Source organism: Trichomycterus rosablanca, chromosome 9 (genome assembly GCF_030014385.1).
Source record: "Trichomycterus rosablanca isolate fTriRos1 chromosome 9, fTriRos1.hap1, whole genome shotgun sequence".
Classification (NCBI taxonomy): Eukaryota; Metazoa; Chordata; class Actinopteri; order Siluriformes; family Trichomycteridae; genus Trichomycterus; species Trichomycterus rosablanca.
The window spans coordinates 31,844,158-31,865,228 of NC_085996.1; the positions used below are offsets into that span (position 1 = coordinate 31,844,158).

Here is a 21,071-nt window from a genome sequence, read left to right on the forward strand (position 1 = left end):
AGCATGAATACATATTGAGTATCCAGTTTGTTAGCTGATTTCCCATTAAGAGAGGCCTTGCTAATGCAAAATTATTAGTTTATGGTTGTCAACTTATGTGTTCTTTGGAATTTAAATGTAATGACGATTGAAAGTTGGTCTTATACATATTAATAGGCAATTTAATAAACTAAACTCATACAACATGTGTATGTAATGCTCAAACATGTATTGCACAAACCTGGTACAAAAGTTATTTTGATTTTAAATAATAGGACAAATACAAGTGTTAGCAAATACATTAATTAGAGTTCCTTTTCATTTAGGTTTAAGAGAACCAGGTTCCTGCTATTGCTCCAGTGTAAGGGAGGATCGCAATAAATACTTGTCACTTTAGTTTTTTAAATATTATATAATTTTCCTGATTGTATTTTAATAGAGAGATTAATAAATAATCATATATGGTCATCATACCATTGCCAAAACTTTTGCACAGTACAGTATATTATAATATTTCTGAGTGTGCAGTGGCAAATGTAAAAGCACCTGAAAAAGAATACATTTTAGTGGCCACGTGCAACATTACAAGAAAGCATCATATGGTTTTTGGATAAAGCTTTTGCATGAATCATACCGACAGAAGCTGTAAAAAATTTTTTTAAAAACAGACACATGAAAGGCGAACTCGTCCCATGTTGCGTCTGGCCCGGACAGATGTGCTTTTATTATGTCTGGAAGGATGCAGAGTTGTAGCATGCCATCTCCCATAAACCGGGTCAAATGTATTCTTTGCACACAGAAAGGAACAGAGCATTTCTCTATTTGAAGTTTTCTGCCAGCGGCCATAAATGACAAGCTGAAAAAAACTGCAGAGTGAGGTCTATGCCCAGCAATGGCTTTTAAAACTCACCCCACACACACCGTAATGCACACACTAACCTTCATACATACACGAACCCAATTTTCCTTTCATTTTAGTTTTTTAACTTCCATCCCATAAGGTTTTGCGAGCCTAAAACTGCAAACACATCCAGCAAATACACACAAATAGAATTTGATTGTTTAAAAAGCTATTTCATATGAATGGGAAACTTTGATGGAACAAAAATATGGAAAGGCTATCAGCTAGCCAACCATTACTAAGGTCCAGGTGCAAATCTCAGAAGTTCAGAGCATCTACACAGACATGATTGGCTATTGGGGACTGGCCAAAGCTCTGCAATGGATTGTCACTATATCCATGGTGTTCCTGCCTTGCTCCCACTGGTTCCGGTGGAAACAGACCCGCCGAGGCCATGACCAAGATCAGACCAGTTGATATAAATAAAAATAAAGGAATACTGAAATCCCTTTTATTAGTAATTATTAGGGCTGGTTCAATACCACTTTTTTTATGTCCGATACCGATACTGCAAATACCTTGTTTGATATGTCCGATACCAATCCGATACCGTCATTTCTCCTAAGCAGTAATAATACATGACTCAATGCACCATGGTTAAACTAGCTATCTAAATAACAATGCTCAAATATTCTAAAGGAATAAATACAGAACCTACAACATCACACTTATGCAAAACTGTTTTTATTTTACCTTTTACACACAGAACATTTAGCAGCATTGTTGGTTTCACTTACGTTCGAGCTGTTGTTCATGTGACACATCTCGCTTTACGGCGTGTCATCCAAAGTGTCTACAATTGGAAGATGTGGATGTCAATCAAGCACGATAGACCAATTAGAATTGACGCAGAGTTGAGATTTTCTGTTAAAGTTCTGTCATGTTTTTAGAAGATTAAACCCTGCTGTATTTTGAAGAGAACATCTGTGGCTAAACGAGAAACGGTGTAGTTTGTTTTATTTAATAACACTAATGGATTAATCGTTGAGGATGTGAGAGATCTCCAAGCCAGGACAAGATAGGTTTTCTTTATCTCAGGTGAGCGATTTATCATTTATAAAGCAATTTTTATTGTGTTTAAACAGTGTTTTTAGATGTGGCAGTAGTAGATAATTTTTATTGTGTCTAAACAGTGTTTTTAGATGTGGCAGTAGTAGATCATTTTTATTGTGTTTAAACAAAGTTTTTAGATGTGGCAGTAGTAGATGATTTTTTAAAATGCTAAAAGTTTAAATAGATCAGTGTGTTTTAATTTCTGAATGGCTGTTGCAGATGAGTTGTAGATCAGTGGCACATGTTAATGATGTCATCAAGATGCACCTTGTTACGGCAGTTGCCGAGTAAGCTGGCAATAAACTGCACTCTGCTGGAACGTATCTTCGTGTGTTATTTGCTTTACACACAAACAATGGCTTTATTTCCAGTAAGTGTTATTTACATTAAGTGTTATTTACATTAAGCAACAGTATCGGATCGGATTACACGTTTTTTTGCTTCCGATATCCGATCCAGTGATTTGGGCCAATATCGGACCGATACCGATAAAAAGTATCGGATTGGTGCCAGCCCTAGTAATTATTATAGCTTCTAAAAATCTGTGGGATTCGGGTGCTCAGGTGGCGCAGCGGTAAAACACTCTAGCACACCAGAGCTGAAATTTTAAACTCGTCGGTTCGAATCTCAGCTCTGCCTTCCGGCAAGCTGGGCGCCTACATGAACAATGATTGGCTGTTGTTCAAGGGGGGTGTCGGAAGGGATTCCTCATAACTGATGCAATTACAACCTTACGACCTGGCTGATTGATTAAATGTCTCTCGGTACACAAAGCTGATCCACATATGAACTCGCCTCGTGCAGGTAAAAAGATGCAGTCGTCAACTGTACACGTGTCGGAGGGTGTGTGTCAGTCTCGGCTCTCCTCAATCAGGGTGGTGATCAAAATCAGTAGAGAAAAAGAATAATGCAGTAGGGTAATTGGATACGTCTAGATTGGGAGGAAAATTGGGAAATATGCAATAAAAAAAATCTGTGGGATTCAAACAGTAAAGTAAGCATCTCTGGTAAATACTGCAGGAAAACCACTGGAGCACAATAATTCATTCTGAATTCATGACAAAAAAAAAAGATTTAGAAACATTAATGACTCACAGCTTCCGACTTTCCCCTAAAGGGCAGGATGAATTAAGGTAACAACATGCTGTGCAAAGACTTCATGTGCGTGCAGCCTGTGCTCAGACTTCATGTAATGTCAACGTCTGATTTACTGTAATGCAGGCTGTGGCTGGACCACCTACTAATTGCTCTCTGATTGAGGTGCAGGCTTTAAAAGCTTCTTAGAACTGGTGAAAGTAATCAACCATAAAGCTGTTCAACAGCTCAAGAATAAATGCTAAATGTAGGTTCAACTAACCGGAGGTAATCTGTTAATAAATTCAATTACTTCTTTTTAACAGTGTGAATAGATATGACTGGTTTGCTTTAACAAAAACAATGCTATGTAATAATAACAACAACAACAACAATAATAATAATAACCCCATACATGAGGTAGAATTGTTCACACATGATGAAAATAACAGGATTACTGCTACTCTGTGTAGAAGTGAGCTGTAAAGCATGGTGGAGGAAACATTACACAGTACTTCGAGCTGCTTTCCTCCCTTAGAGATTTGACTCTTGATTGGCAGGTAAAAAGTTAATTAATTAATTGTCTGTTTAACCACCTCTTTATCCTGGTCACGGACACAATAGGTCTGATTAATTGGCAGTTGTAGCTGCCAGAGGGCAGTAGTAGCCTAGTGGTTAAGTTACTGGACCACTAATGAAAAAGTTGCTGGTTGCCACTGTTGGACACTTGAGCAAGGCCCTTAACCCTCAGATGCTTAGACAGTATACTGTCACAGTACTGTAAGTCGCTTTGGATAAAAGTGTCTGCTAAATGCCGAAAATGTAAATGTAATTGGATTAAAAACAGCAGACACCCCAGACAGATCACCAGACCATCACAGGGCAAAGACACACATTCACATACACACACACACACACACACATACATACATACAGCACAAACACAAACAATTTTGTGTCTATAATTGGCTTGGCTGCATGTCTTTGGACTTTAGACCAGACAGGTTTGAAAGAAAACCAGAGCACTTGAAGGAAACCCATGCAGACACAGGGAGAACATGCCTGGCTGGGGAATCAAACCCAGGGCCTTCTTGCTGTGAGTGTATTGTGTTTGCATTACCCAAAGTTCAGGCCTTCTGGACAGTGGTAGCCTAGTGGGTAGAGCTTTGGGCTATCAATTGAAAGGTCGAGAGTTTTAATTTTGGCTCTGCCATGTAGCCACTCTCTCTGCTCCAGGGGCGCTTGTACAAAGGCTGACCCTGAGCTCTGACCCCAGCTCAGACAAGCTGAGATATGTGAAAAAAATCTTTCATTGTACTGTACATGTGTATATGTATATATGACAAATAAAGGCTTTCTATTCTGTTCTGCTAACCCAACAGATTCAGTGGCAAGATATAAAGCAATCTTCCTTGTGCAAGTCTGATCAGATTGTAGAGAAAGCATTACTGCTGGTCAAGGAGGTTCTGTTAGTTATTGAATGCAAATGTTCTCATAACCTTTCCAGCCTGGACTGGACTGTGAATGAATGATCAATGTGTTCAACAGAAGAAAATAAAAACCAGAATCTATTTCGTGGAAAAATAATAATGATAGTAAAAAATACTAAAAAAAAGACCAAAAAAAAGTATTTCCCACTGGTTCATATAGACCGATCAGCCATAACATTAAAACCACCTTCTTGTTTCTACACTCACTGTCCATTTTATCAGCTCAACTTACCATACAGAAGCACTTTGTAGTTCTACAATTACTGACTGTAGTCCATCTGTTTCTCTGCATGCTTTGTTAGCCCCCTTTCATGTTGTTCTTCAATGGTCAGGACTCTCCCAGGACCACTAAAGAGTAGGTATTATTTGGGTGGTGGATCATTCTCAGCACTGCAGTGACACTGACATGGTGGTGGTGTGTTAATGTGTGTTGTGCTGGTATGAGTGGATAAGACACAGCAGCACTGCTGGAGTTTTTAAACACCTCACTGTTACTGCTGGACTGAGAATAGTCCACCAACCAAAAATATCCAGCCGACAGCGCCACGTGGGCAGCGTCCTGTGACCACTGATGAAGGTCTAGAAGATGACCAACTCATATAAAAAACAGCAGCAATAGATGAGCGATCGTCTCTGACTTTACATCTACAAAGTGGACCAACTAGGTAGGAGTGTCAGTAAGTGGACATGGTATTTAAAAACTCCAGCAGCGCTGCTGTGTCTGATCCACTCATACCAGCACAACACACACTAACACACCACCACCATGTCAGTGTCACTGCAGTGCTGAGAATAATCCACCACCTAAATAATACATGCTCTGTCATGGTCCTGTGGGGGGTTTGAATTGTAGAACTACAAAGTGCTTATATGGTAAGTGGAGCTGATCAAATGGACAGTGAGTGTAGAAACAAGGAGGTGGTTTTAATGTTATGCCTGATCAGTGTACTTTATCTTGCCTTTGTATTCAGTTAGGAGAGTGAGGTTTACAAGAACTGGAGGGAATAAAATAGTCTATATCTAATATTAGACACAATGGTGTTTAAAGAGTGAATAGTTTCATTTTCTCTCTGTATCGACTGCTTTGCACTTCACAAAACCTGGCACACTATTATTTCTCCACATGGCCACGAACGACTTCTAACTTTTCTTTAGCGTGCGTCGGATTTACTCTCATTTGATGTGAGGCCTCAGATATACCTCCCGCTGTCATGTAAGATGCCAAAACAGATTTTCTGAGCTGAAAATGAGTAAAGCAAACAAATCAATATGAGATGCTAGTACTCTCTCACTATCTATCTGTCTTCTCTGCTGACCTTTCAAACTAAAGATTTGCTTTCGCTTTTTCCATATTCTTATGACAAATGTCAACAAAGGCAAAGAACACCATGCTAACGCTAAGCTCAGACTTTTCGAAAGTCGGCTTAGTTTTGTTTTAGATCTGTTTGTTCTGAGTTCTGACGTCTCACACTTTCCCACACAGATGATTGAGAATAGACACTTTCTGCTCTGGTGGAGGCTGTATCGATCTGCCTGGACTGCTGGGACACCGTAGTTCTGGTTCTGTGACTAAATGATTTGACCACATGCTCCTTTGTAAACAAGAAAAAAAGTTGTATTATAAGTTATTATCAGGTTATTATACACCGATCAGCCATAACATTAAAACCACCTCCTTGTTTCTACACACATTGTCCATCTAATTAGCTCTACTTACCATATAGGAGCACTTTGTAGTTCTACAATTACTGACTGTAGTCCATCTATTTCTCTGCATGCTTTGTTAACCCCCTTTCATGCTGTTCTTCAATGGTCAGGACCCCACAGGACCACTACAGAGCAGGTATTATTTGGGTGGTGGATCATTCTCAGCACTGCAGTGACACTGACATGGTGGCGGTGTGTTAGTGTGTGTTGTGCTGGTATGAGTGGATAAAACACGGCAATGCTGATGGAGTTTTTAAACACCTCACTGTCACTGCTGGACTGAGGATAGTCCACCAACCAAAAATATCCAGCCAACAGCGCCCAGTGGGCAGCAGCCTGTGACCACTGATGAAGGTCTAGAAGATGACCAACTCAAACAGCAGCAATAGATGAGCGTTCGTCTCTGACTTTACATCTACAAGGTGAACCAACTAGGTAGGAGTGTCTAATAGAGTGGATAGTGAGTGGACACGGTATTTAAAAACTCCAGCAGAATTGCTGTGTCTGATTCACTCATACCAGCACAACACACACTAACACACCACCACCATGTCAGTGTCACTGCAGTGCTGAGAATCATCCACCACCCAAATAATACCTGCTCTGTAGTGGTCCTGTTGTGGTTCTGACCACTGAAGAACAGGGTGAAAGTAGGCTAAAAAGGTATGTAGAGAAAGAGATGGACTACAGTCAGTAATTGTAGAACTTCAAAGTGTTTCTATATGGTAAGTGGAGCTGATACAATGGACAGTGAGTGTAGGAACAAGGAGGTGGTTTTAATGTTATGGTTGATCAGTGTATATTTTCCCTGTTCATCTAAATATGGCTGTTTTGATGCAATTATTAAAAAGCACATTGATCTCATGACATGGTTGGAAAGAAAATGTAAACTTATAAAACTACCAAAAAACTGTGAATAAGAAACTAATGAAACACAGATCACACTGTCCACAGTTAAGCAAGCTTAACAATGGCAATTTTCTGCAGTTGTGCATAACTAACAGAAGAAAGAATGACGTGCCACATAGTTACATATGTCACGTCACTATGCCATCATCACTTTACGATGTTTGGATGCACAGATGGGTCAACTTTCTCCAATGCCCTCCATCTCAAGTCTCTTGTAGCAGACTAACCCACATTGTGATTGTCAATCCAGCTTATTCCCGGTCTTCCACATCCTCTGGAGTCCTCCCACAACTCCAGTGTTGTCATGTAGGTACCTCATCACAAACCCAAAGTAACGTAACTTGTGAGACTTAATGGGTTAGACCAGGCTGAAACCCATTTCAAGCATGGGTATCCATAACTTGTCATGCTGGACCATGTCAAATTATTTATTTCCTTTCAACTGGTCCCACACTTAAGGGTCACCTCAGTGGATCTGGTCGGCTACCAGACGTGGCACAGTTGTGATGCTGGATGCCCTTCCTGATGCAATCCTTTTTCTATTTGGGCTTCAGAACAGCACTGAGAGCACACTGGAAAATTCACTTCCCAATGACTAGGCTTTTTCAGCCACCACCACCACCCAACCCCCAAGAACATTGGCCAAGCATGTCCATGCACCAATTATATTTAAAATCCTGAATAGCCAGATCTCTACCATACTAGTAGTGGACTAGTGTACTTTACCACTGCACTACCAAAACACAACACACATATTATTAAAAAAAAAAAGTCTAAATTAGGCTTAAGATAAGAAAGTGTATGTGAGCTGGTGTAGAAAGTTCCTACCTAGGAAAGACACGCAGACTTTGCAGAAGGTGTTAAACTGGAACTTGTTGGCAGCCTCCAGCAGGGTTTTGGCATTGGCCGAGTCAATGACCAGTGAACCAGTATACACAAACTCCAACAGCATCTCCAACACATCAGCACTAATGTTGGTCATCTTCAGCTCCAGTTTCTCTCCACTGCCCGTCTCTTTAAGGGACCTGATGGCATTGAGATAGTCATTAGTAAATACATGGACACATGAAAGTATAGTATAGTCACTCAAAGACTAGGACTATAAATGTACACACCAAAACTCCTTAGTGCAATTGTAAGTAATTAGTGTAATTATTCTTGGTCACCAAAAGTCCTTAGTATAATTGTAATACTGCAATTGTTGTAAAAAAATCCTTAGTGTAACTGTAATATAAACTGCATTTAACATTGCTTGGTCTTATTGATGACTTTTGTGACAAATCCACAAATCCAAAGCTGATGCCTAAAAGTCCCAAATAAAGAAGGAGAGGAGCATGATTAACATATATAATATGTTACATTCACAAAATGCAACACAATACCTTTGATTCAGTTTGAAATCAGAATCTTATGTCTTTCCTTTGTAATGCAAGCATTTAGCTGTGCAATCATACACTGCCACCTGTTATGTTTATAGTAGGAGACAAGTCTGCATGCAGGCCAGTCTAGTACCCACAATTGGTGTGTTGCCATGTTGTAAATAATCATTTACATTTGTGTAAAATAGGCATACACTTTTATACAAGACAAACTACAATTTGGAGTTCAATCAAAGCAGCTGAGTGTTAAGCTTGCAGTGGTGAGGCTTAAACCACAGACGTCCAGTTACTAGCCCAGTATCTTTACCACTGAGCTACTACTACCCTACAAATAATCAGTGACTCTTTTCTGGAATGTCTTACAAGCAGATTAAAAACATTATTAGCATCTCTTTATAAACGAAACAGTGTGAGCCATCCACTGAAACAGTAACTCATGTCCCCAACTGTTGGTCCAGTGATGTCATTTAGATCTAATTGAACAGATTAGTATAAAAGCAATAAGCCCCCTGAGAGAATAACAGATCTGTGAATAATGGTGAGCTTAATGTGCAACGTAAAAGATAATCCACTCAAGGTCAAGGCCAGAAAGAGTGCAATTAATGGCCAGACAGCAGCTGATTCTGTTTCAGTATCTCAGACATCCCAAAACCAATGTGCGCACATACTGAATTACCAGGGTAAAGGATATAAATGTTTCAAGGTGAAAAAACACCTTATATATATATATTTTTTTTTTAACATTAGAAATTAATTAATGTACAATACATTTGCAATTGTCTAAAATTATCTAAATTACAAATTGTGGATGTACACTGATCAGGCAAAACATTATGACCACCTTTCTAATATTGTGTGGGTCCCTCTTTTGCTACCAAAACATCCCTGACCTGTCAAGGCATGGACTCCACTATATCCCTGAAGGTGTGCTGTGGTATCTGGCACATCTGGATGTCAGCAGCAGATCCTTTAACTCCTGTAAGTTGTGAGGTGGGGCCTTCATGGATCGGACTTGTTTGTTCAGCACATCCCACAGATGCTCGATTAGATTGAGATCTGGGGAATTTGGAGACCAAGTCAACACCTCAAACTCATTGTTGTGCTCCTCAAACCATTCCTGAACAATTTTTGCTTTGTGGCAGGGTGCATTATCCTGCTGAGCCTTGGCCGCCCATGACCCTGTCGCCGGTTTACCACTGTTCCTTCCTTGGACCACTTTTGGTAGATACTGATCACTGCAGACCGGGAACACCCCACAAGAGCTGCAGTTTTGGAGATGCTCTGATCCAGTCGTCTAGCCATCACAATCTGGCCCTTGTCAAACTCGCTCAAATCCTTACGCTTGATCATTTTTCCTGCTTCTAACACACCAACTTTGAGGATAAAATGTTCACTTGGTGCCTGATATATCACACCCACTAACAGGTGTCATGATGAAGATATAATCAGTGGTATTCACTTCACCTGTCAGTGGTCATAATGTTATGCCTAGTCGGTGTATGTTTTTACTTATTTTACCTTTCAGTAATATTATGTTTTTTACTTAATTATGTTTCTAAACTTTTAATATATGGAACATTAAATAACAACAACAACAACAATAATAATTCTTATTATTATAGAGTAAATACAGTGTTAAATACAAAATTAAAAATACTGTCAGTCTGAATTTATTAGCACATTTTAACTATCACTTTTATCATCTAAAAGTTTAAATTACATAAAAAGTTACATAGAAACTGACATGCATAGATAAACAGGCAATAGGACAGACTGAAAAACAGACAGTATGGTTGGCATGATGAGTGCAGGAGTAGAAAAGGGAGAAAAAAAGAGAAAAAATGCAGGTTAGTTCTGCCACAGTGTGCCAGCAGCCATTCTTCTGTGAGTGGGACGTGTTCCATGACTGGGCCTGGATCTTTTAAAATAAAAGAGCCCTCCTAACCCAACCCTAATCTCCCATCTGCCATTTTCACCAAGCGCCCTGTGCATAAAAATGTAAGTGTGTAGGACATTATTAGTCTTTATACGGAACGGACTTGAGGGGGAGAAGGCCAACTCAAGAGGACAACGTGCAATTACGGCTCTGGAGCTACAGCTGAAAAGACTGAGGATGTTACTGCCTCCTGAAAAGCAAAGGGAAAAAAATAAACATCAGTTTGTTATTCTCGTCCTCCCTAATTGTCTCGGCGATGGGTTTTAAGATAATAGAAGGGGGTGTAAATTCTGGGTTAAGTTATGGAGGAGGTGGAAAAGACAGAAGGGGAAAATAATAACAAAAGAGAAGCTAGAAATAAACAAGAGAACGTTCATCAAGCAGGTCAATTAATGCAATGTGAATTGGCTTGGGTAGCAATTTGCTTTCTCAGGCCACTTTTCTTATGGAAATTGCTTTTCCAGCTTTAAAGAAAGATGCTGATTTATGTGGCTTCTGATTGCAGGCTCGGTCGGGATGGAAAGAGAGCACAAAAGATAAAATGTGTGTGTGTGTGTGTGTGTGGTATGTGTATATGCATATACAGTATATGATCACATTTATGTGGACATCTGACCATGAGCTAGTTGGCTATCCCATCCTAAAATCATTCCGAAAAGACTTTCTACAATATTTTGGAGTGCCTTTGTGAAAGTTTGCCCATCCAGTCCAAAAAGCAATTGTGATCAGGCACTAATATAAGAGTAAACAGGCCTGGCTGCCAATCAGTGCTCCAATTCATCCAAAATAGTGTACAGTGGGGTTAAGATCAGGACTCTGTACAAGTCACTGGAGTTTCTCCACACCAAACTTGTTGACCCATGTCTAAATGGACTGCACTAGGCCACAGTTATGCTACAACTGGAAAGGACTTTTTGACAGCATGTAATTGATTTACAATACTTGTTAGCATGAGGTGTGGCTGAAACACCTTAAGTTCATGTTTAAAAGCGGTGTCCACATACTTCTGACCATATAGTGTATTTAAGATTGCAAGAAAAGTTTGTGAACCCCACTGGAGCTATATTTTTGCAATAATCATCCAATGGTATCTGAGCCTCAGGTCATAATAACACACATTTACACTAATAACACACTAATGTACCTTTCAGGACCTTTTTTAAACATATGTATTATGAATTCACAGGTAGACGTATTAAAAAAATCATAACTTTAGGAATGATTAAATCTCCACAATGGTAAAAATTGTTTGGACTTTTAGATTTTTAAACCATTTTGGAATTTCTTTGCATGAACAGTCCCCTTCATGTCAGGGTCCAGTAGATCTTTGGGGTTAAGGACCAAACTCTAACTTATATAATATAATATAATGTAACCTTTTTACAGTAAAAGAATTACTAATTACAAGTATAACTAATAAAAAAAACATTGCTAGTTGAACAGCGAAGAAAAAAATATTAAATATTATATTCTCACACAGCTATGCCAGCCTAATTTCACTTTAAAAAGCGTTAAATAAAATAAAAAGTCAGCAGTGTTGGTTTGGTAATGATCATATCTTCTAGGTTCTGCTTCATTTGAAGTGAATATCAGATTAATCAGTCGGGAACCAAGAACTACATACAATTACATATTTCTACCAGAGGGATCTCCAAATATTTCAGTTAGCATATTATAGACGGCGGCTTCAAACTATTGTGTTGATAATTGACGTATATTTTTGAGCCTGTGCATCATTAAATTTTTTATTTTTTTTGCATTTTCTCCCCATTTTCCTCCCAATTTAGCACACTGAGAGATACCGGATTGCATCTGAGGAGAGCACGTCACTGTACACACCTCTTTCCGACATGTGTACAGCCCTCCTCTTTTTTCCCATGCATTCTGCACAGGTGTCTCTTTCGCCAATCAGGGTCCTCAGACAGCGTACGAAGACCCACCCACCCACACATAGTCCGGCCCCCACCCTGCAGATACGTTGGCCAATTAGTATCTGCTGCAGGCACTGCCAATTATGCCCGCCAGATGGCACCCAGCTGACCATTGGCAACACCGAGTTTCGAACCGAGGAGTTCAGAAATTCGGTGCTGGTGTGCTAGCGGAATATCCCACTGCGCCACTTGGGAGCCACATTATTAAATTTTTAATGTGACAGAAAGCCCATAAAATATTACCCAAAATAGATTTAGTCACTGTTCTTCCTCTTAATGATTGCAAATGTTACATAAAATTAGGTAGCACAGGAAACTCAAACTATAATGCTACCTTCACTGTGCTATACAGTTTAGATTGTGTTTTTATCAAGCAGGATGGTTCTACAACCTACAGGCTAGATTTGATCATATTAATAAGAATATTAACAACTGAATTTGAAAGAAGTCCACAGATGATAAAGTCACATACTCTTTCAGCCTGAAGTGTGAATGAGTAATCAATGTGTTCAATAAAAATATGCAAAATACAGTTGTTTGTGTGATTTAGTTTAGGCTCAGTTAAGTGTTCGTATATTATGAGACCTGAATAAAGATTAGACCTCATTTAATAAAGAACAATGTACATTTTAACAATGTACAAAATAGAAAACCGTTTAATTTTTTTCCACAAATATCCCTAACAGTCTGTGTGAGAGTGGGTTGAGAAGTGGTGAAAGAACACAAACACTGATTATACCTGATGATGCTAAATAATAGCTCTATTCATATTTTGTCCTGGATGAGGATGCAGGACGTAATTGAGATCAAGCTAGACATTCACAACATTTTGGCTACTGATGAATTGTCCAAAACACTCATGCACAATAAGACAGAAAAAAACAATATCACTTCCCCCCCCACACACACACACACTCACACTCATGTATATAAAGGAACACATTTTATTTTGTCCTTTAGCAGTGGAAGTTGATTAAACATGAGACTGGAAATGGCAAGCCATGATTGAGGGTAATTACGGGGCTTTGTTTGAGTTTGGCATTCTATCCAAAATAAACAAAATAAACAAGGCAAAACCTGGAGTCCAGAAGTGTTTCGAATATTTAACACTGTTGTGATGGAAAGGAATTTTGTATGCATGAATAGGGCAGAGTCTATATAAATAAAAAACACACTACAATCGTTTAGAACATTTTTCTACCTTTACCTTCAGATGATCTTCAATCACTCACTCTTTTTCTTAACCGCTTATCCAATTAGGGTCGCAAGAGGGGTGTGTGTGTGCTGGAGCCTATCCCAGCTTTTCAATGGGCGCAAGGCACACAGTAGCACCCTGGACGGGGCGCCAGTCCATCGCAGGGCAGTCACTCAAACACACTCACCTATAAGGCAATTCAGTGTCTCCAATTTACCTGACTGCACGTTTTTGGACTGTGGGAGGAAACCGGAGCTCCCGGAGGAAACCCACGCAGACATGGGGAGAACATGCAAACTCTGCACAGAAAGGACCCAGACCGCCCCGTCTGGGGATCAAACCCAGTACCTTCTTGCTGTTAGGAAACAGTGCTACCCACCAAGCCACCGTGCCGGCCTCTAAAATCAAGTATATAATATAAATAATATGCTTCCAATTTTGTAACAGTTTGTAATTAAGCTCTTTATAGACAAACTTAGTGTGGAGAACCTTTAGTGGCCTACACAGAGTCCTGCCCTAAACCTTATTTAACACCTTTGTGATAAATAAGAACATTAATACATTATTCTGACTAAATGGGCACACATTTCCCCACGATCCAATGAATAAATAATGAGAGATGGTAAAGGTGCAAGGGGGAGGGGGGTGGATTAATGCCATATTAACAACCATGGTTTGGAATGTGATGTCCAATGTGTTTTTTTTTTGCGTATGGGATTTTAGTATCTGACTATTATATTTTCACTGCTGTTAACTGTACACAATGTACATAATTCTCAGTGACTTATTAGTAGTAGCTAAAACTGTCAAAATACACTGATCAGCCATAACATTAAAACCACCTCCTTGTTTCTACACTCACTGTCCATTTTATCACCTTCATTTACCATATAGAAGCATTTTGTAGTTCTACAATTACTGACTGTAGTTTTTAGCCTGCTTTCACCTTGTTCTTCAATGGTCAGGACCCCCAAAGGACCACTACAGAGCAGGTATTATTTGGATGGTGGATCATTCTCAGCACTTCAGTGACAATGACATGGTGGTGGTGTGTTAGTGTGTGTTGTGCTGGTATGAGTGGATAAGACACAGCAATGCTAATGGAGTTTTTAAACACCTCACTGTCACTGCTGGACTGGCGTCCTGTGACCACTGATGAAGGTCTAGAAGATGACCAACTCAAACAGCAGCAATAGATGAGCGATCGTCTCTGACTTTACATCTACAAGGTGGACCAACTAGGTAGGAGTGTCTAATACAGTGGACAGTGAGTGGACACGGTATTTAAAAACTCCAGCAGCGCTGCTGTGTCTGATCCACTTATACCAGCAAAACACACACTAACACACCACCACCATGTCAGTGTCACTGCAGGGCTGGGAATGATCCACCACCTAAATAATACCTGCTCTGTGGTGGTCCTGTGGGGGTCCTGACCATTGACAAACAGGGTGAAAACAGGCTAAAAAGGTATGTAGAGAAACAGATGGACAACAGTCAGTAATTGTAGAACTTCGAAGTGCTTCTATATGGTAAGTGAAGCTGATAAAATGGACAGTGAGTGTGGAAACAAGGAGGTGGTTTTAATGTTATGGCTGATCAGTGTAATTATGTTTCATGTTTTGCAGTCTTTATCCAGTGGGACAAAGATGATTAAAAATGAGCCAGAGAAACCCGTTGGCTGCATCCCAAACTGCACACATCTGTACTGTATATTATTAAATGCATCACTGGTTGTGTTCGTACTGGCACAATCTAGTATGCAATTACTAATTTAGGACACAGCCCCAAATCCCACCCAATTAAAATTAACCAGAGGTAAAAAAAATATATATATTTTTGACACATTCCAAAAAATGTCTTCTATTCCTACCGTATTTCTAAAAAAACAGCAAGCCGGGCCTCATTTCTCACCAAGATTTTAATGATAATTCTCTCCCATTGTCTGGTTTTCCTTTTGCAATGCCACAGCCACAGTAGAACTAACACATTGCTCTCACATAAATAAATAAGAGCAGGGGTGTGAGACGTTCCCACTGCTTGCCACGTTTCGCATTACACGCTGATGGGTAGGCGCTGAGGCACTGCCCATAAATTAAAGTGGCACCAAGCACACTTATTGAAAATCCAGAGGGGAAAATGGAATTACTGAGGGCAATCCATCTCGGTGTGCTGAGCAACAGATGCAAAAGGGGAGAGTAATAGGCTTTTTTTTTGGCAGACAGGAGCGTGCATGCACGTTTGGGAGCTGCATTACATCCTTCAGGTAGTGCGCTTCACACCGCCTCCTCTGATTAACTGAATATGAGAGCGGAAGGTGTGACAATAGCACGCTGTCCCCGGGTGTAGTGAACGGAGACGCAGCACAGGACCCGCTCAGATTCGAATGACATGTGGCGTGCAAAGAGCCTATCAAAGTTTAGTTTAATAGTCTGAGGGCATATGTGATAAGAGGAACTGTTTAACTGCACGACTGTGGATGTAGTCTAACTTTAGTCACGTTATGTCACAAAAGTAGAATAAAACGTGACTAGCAATAAGCTTAAGGATAATGTTAACAGGGCTACATTGAGCCGAGGTGACTAGCATTGCTAATTAGCAGTACACATATTTAGTACTGGTGTTAATTTGTCAGCTTTGCTTATCCTTTGTCAAAGCTGAACATCTTTGTTTAAATTTAAGTTAACTAATGCTAGCTCACTGGTTAACCATCTAAATAACTAGCAAAACAAATCTAGTAGTCATGCTACTTATTTATTAGGATTTTAACATCACGTTTTACACTTTGGTTACATTCATGACAGAAACGGTACTTACTCAATACACAAGATTCATCAGTTCACAAGTTGAATGTCAAACACAGTCATGGACAATTTAGTGTCTCCAATTCACTTCACTTGCATGTCTTTGGACTGTGGGAGGAAACCGGAGCTCCCGGAGGAAACCCACGCAGACACCGGGAGAACATGCAAACTCCACACAGAAAGGACCCAGACCACCCCACCTGGGGCTGTGAGGCAACAGTGCTACCCACTAGGCCTAGTCATGCTATTTAACACATTTTATTCTGACTACAGTAAATAACCATTACGTGTACACTTGTGTAAAGCAAGTGAAATAACATATTGTTAACATAAGATGCTGTTATAACATTTGTGGGTTGATTTATGATTACAAAAACATCAAAAAAGGTTTGAGTAAAACACCCACCCACTGGTCAACTGAATAGTAGAAACATTACCATTTACAAACAGTAAAACAGTAATTACATAAAACATATTAAAAAACTGCCTTAAAATTACTGCAATTACTACAGTTATTAAAAAACACTTACACATTAATAGAAAGTTTATATATTCTTGTATGAGGCATATTGTGGCGATCTTAGAATGTTATATGCATGAATGTTTTATTTTTTGTGTCCTAAAGATTAAATGATTTATGATTTATTATAAAAAGAAAAAAATGATTTATTTTAGTTCTTTATTAAGTATATAAAACTAGCAACTGTTACATTTTAACTCTGCCTTTCAAAGGCTTTAAAGCCTTTCAATGGAAATGGTCCATTTTTATTATTTTTGAAAGATGAAAATGATATATAATGTCAATGAGTGTGAAACAATTTCTGGAAAAAAAACAGACTAGAAAAACTACATGGCTAACATCACATAAAAGACTTTAAATGCACAGTAATAATCTACTCATTAACAGATTCAAAATGGTACAAATCCTGAACGTAAACCTATTAAATGTGGACTGTATTAGAGTCAAGCCTGTGCCAGAAAACCAATGAATTTGGGTAAACGTAATCAATACTGTCAATTAGAAGTTATTCCAGACTGTCTAACTTAATTAAAGAGCTAAGATGTGCTAATATGAAAGATGTGCTTCATGTACATATATGGTCCATCATAATTTTAGAACACACAATAAAAACATGTTAAGGACAGTTTAAGTTAGGTGTGTGTTTATTCAGGCGAAATTAACTGATGTGACCTGTGTGTCGCAAAAACTTGAAAGTGCAGAGCAAGAGCTGCGCTTTAATAACAAAGATGCTAATTTTGGCTGAATGTAGATGGAGAAGGTTAGTGATTTAATTCACCTTAATTCATCTTTTAAATATGCTACTCTTTATATTACACACCAGCATATGATGTAAAAACTAATATGCTTAAGAAAATAAAGTCTGTGCAGATTTCCTAAAGCATAGGAATCTTGACTATTTGACTATGCATGATACTGTTATAAAACTGTCATCAAACTATATATATACTGTATATATATATATATATACATATATATATATATATATATATATACAGTATATATATATATATTTATATATATACGTATATATCAGTGGCGATTTCTCTAAGACTGCAAGGGAAGCTCAGCTTCCCCTAAAATGTCAAAAATTAAATGGTCAAATATGTACAGTTGTGTTAACATTTCATTGACTACAAATGCGTTAGAACACGTTCATCTCGAAGACGAGTTCGTTCAGAATCGGCTACTTATCACAAATCGACTGACTCGAACTTCTCATACATTCCCGTAGCGTCAATGCATTTGCCCGCAGAAGCTGAGCGTCTATTCACTTCAATGGGACTGCATGGAAAGGTTTTTTTCATTGCTTCGAAACTCGCCGGTCATTGGATAAATGCCACGATTTTGTCCCGCCCCCGGACGCTGAGCATCTCTGGGGGTGAATGGAGCTGTGGGCGGGTCTGGACGCTGAGCTTCTGCAAGAATATATATATATATATTTACTAATAAAAGAAAAAAACTATTATGTTTCTAACTGTCCTTGTAAAAGCGTATTGATTCTTGTTTACTCTGACAGGCAAAAATGATACATTTTGTATACAGGATTTAGTTCAGTCTGGTCTTTCTGTGGTGAAACTGAGTAGATTTAGTATATTCTGTATAATAATGCACACATAAAAATACCTCTCTTGTAGAAAAAGGTACCATTTACATTTGTGGCATTTAGCTGACGCTTTTATCCAAAGCGACTTAAAATTATGACTGAATAGATTTTTAACAACTGAAGGTTGAGGGCCCAACAGTGGCAACTTGGCAGTGAATGACTTGAACCGGCAACCTTCTGATTGGTAATACTGCTCCAATTAATTTGACTTTGAGCTACAACTACCATACAGATCCACTTTGGCGATTTCTTTCCATTAATAGATGAGATGCAGGGAAGGCGGGGGGTGCTATAGTCAGTAACTGTACTGTAAACCCACAAAAGGTTCCTCACTGACCAGACATTATTTAGATGGTGGACGAATCTCAGCCCTGCCTTAACTAACATGGTGATGACATGATAATGTAGTATTTTAATGAATCAGAAGTGATGCCTATCGTCCAGCTTATTTTAGTTCAAGCTAAATTTGCTGGAGAACGTAGCCAGATCGTTTAGGGTGACATACTGTGTACCAAGAATAGGCTTGTACCCATTGCACCCAACTTGTAAGATATTCAATAGGCAGTGCCATTAAATGTCTTAAATCCTGACATATGCATGAACACAAAAAGGAACTACATGCATAAATACAAAGTAACTCATGCTTGCAGACGTGGACTTCACACATATTTCACACAGATAAAAATGCCCACCTTACCAGTCTCTGAACCGCTCAGTGTTTGCAAAAACACGGCCAAGAATATAAAATGTCTGAATAATCTGAGAAAAAAAGTGAGCTGGCAATATGAGAAGACAAATGCAATATAGAAGAGGTAATAAATAAAATTCTGCTCTTCAGCAGTAAATAGAGTAGATGGCTCTGACCTGAAAGGTAATGATTCAGCAAAGCACTGCTCTGTTCTTTGTAACTGGCCGCTTTTCTACTATTCAGTTACCAAGTGTGAATATTTACCATATGAATGGGTCGCTTCCTTCTTCTTATCCATATGCGGTATGCACTTACTGATAAAGTAGCTGACAAAGCTAGTGGCATCCCTGCATGACAGACTCCACACTGGAGAACAATATTCAAAACGTACCAGACAATACAGCGTTCTTTTAAAATGCCCTATTGTGAGCTCCAGTGTTTTAAGACCCATCAGTCATGGAACACTGTCAGTTTGTATAAAAAACCTCCTTTTGTGTATGAGCTCTAGAATTAAAGAAGGAAAGGTAAGAAATAAGAGGGTCAACCTTTTTCCCCCCAGTTTGAGATACATTCAGAAGAGCGGGAGAAGGAATGGCTGCTGGCCCTGCGATAAGAACCATAATCTTCACATAACCTGCAAGAGAAAAAGACGGACCCCGAACTCTCCCCCTACCCCAACCCCAAAACAAAACAAACAAAAAATAGGAACAAAATAAAAGGGGATCGATTCGACGGCTGGTGGGAAAGGAAGGGAGGCAAACCTTTTCACCAGGTCCTTGAAATACAAGCTGCAGGAAGCTAGAACATTTTGGTGGACTTCAAATTCTTTGCCTTCTACTACAATTTTCAGGTCTGTAAATTCTTTCTCCCTGCGCTGCTGGTTCAGCTCCTTCAACATCTCTGTAGAACAAAGAAAGAAACAGACAGTGCCACATACTGGTTTAGAACACTTTTGGTATTAGCAGGAAATGTAACAGAGAACTGAGAGAAAGTGTCGACACAGCCAATACCAGCACATATCAAATTCTGTACATGAGAAAGGAAAAAGAATGCACACATAAAATTATTAGAGAATGCAAAAACAAACAAACGTTGCTTGAACTTGCAAAATAAAAATGTTTTTAAAGGTTAGAAATACCCTTGAACGTTCACGGTGTATACAGCTGAAATTCAGACTTGGCAGGAGACCCACAACTGATTGACCTACATAGGCTGAACATTTAAAGCTTGAGGCAAGAAGATAAAATGCAATCGAAACATGTTAGATTCAGGACACATACTGAGCAAACACCTTATTCTCGCGTGTCAATTAAAAAAAATTTTTTTATGGCAAGCTTAACAGGAAATAATAGGAAACACTGATATATATGGAATGAAAACTGATATATATGGAATGAAAAACAATATATATGGACTAAAATTATATAAATGATATATATAAATGATATATATATATAAAATGAATAAAAACTGATATATATAAAATTAAACTCGATATATATGAAATGAAAACTGATATATATATATAAAATGAAACTCAATATATATAAAATATAAAATATAAAACTTTGGTGATCGAGCATTTTCCAGACTTGCTCCATGCCTTTGGAACTCTCTTCCCTCGCATATTCAGCAATCCAAATCCAATCCATATATTGAATGAAAACTGATATATATATATATATATATATATATATATATATATATATATATATATATATATATAAAATGAAACTCAATATATATATATATAAAATGAAACTCGATATATATAAAATGAAACTCAATATATATAAAATATAAAATATGTGGTGTGGTTGCTGAATTGCTAATGCTGGTTCTGAGAGAAAGGTGTCAGAATACACAGTGCATTGCAGTTGCAGGGCTGTTTTGGCAGCA

At 38.6% G+C, this 21,071-nt stretch overlaps 1 protein-coding gene across 1 annotated transcript in view; it reads right to left on the bottom strand.

The window, feature by feature from the left end:
• The window catches only part of LOC134320700 (kelch-like protein 29), a 352,789-nt gene that overhangs the window by 103,641 nt on the left and 228,077 nt on the right, over positions 1-21,071 (bottom strand). The window contains exons 6-7 of the mRNA XM_063002246.1: positions 19,934-20,072; positions 7,942-8,138 (exon numbers count right to left, since the gene is read on the bottom strand). Of these exons, the coding sequence (XP_062858316.1) occupies positions 7,942-8,138; positions 19,934-20,072 (336 nt within the window). The remainder of the gene's footprint in view (positions 1-7,941; positions 8,139-19,933; positions 20,073-21,071) is intronic.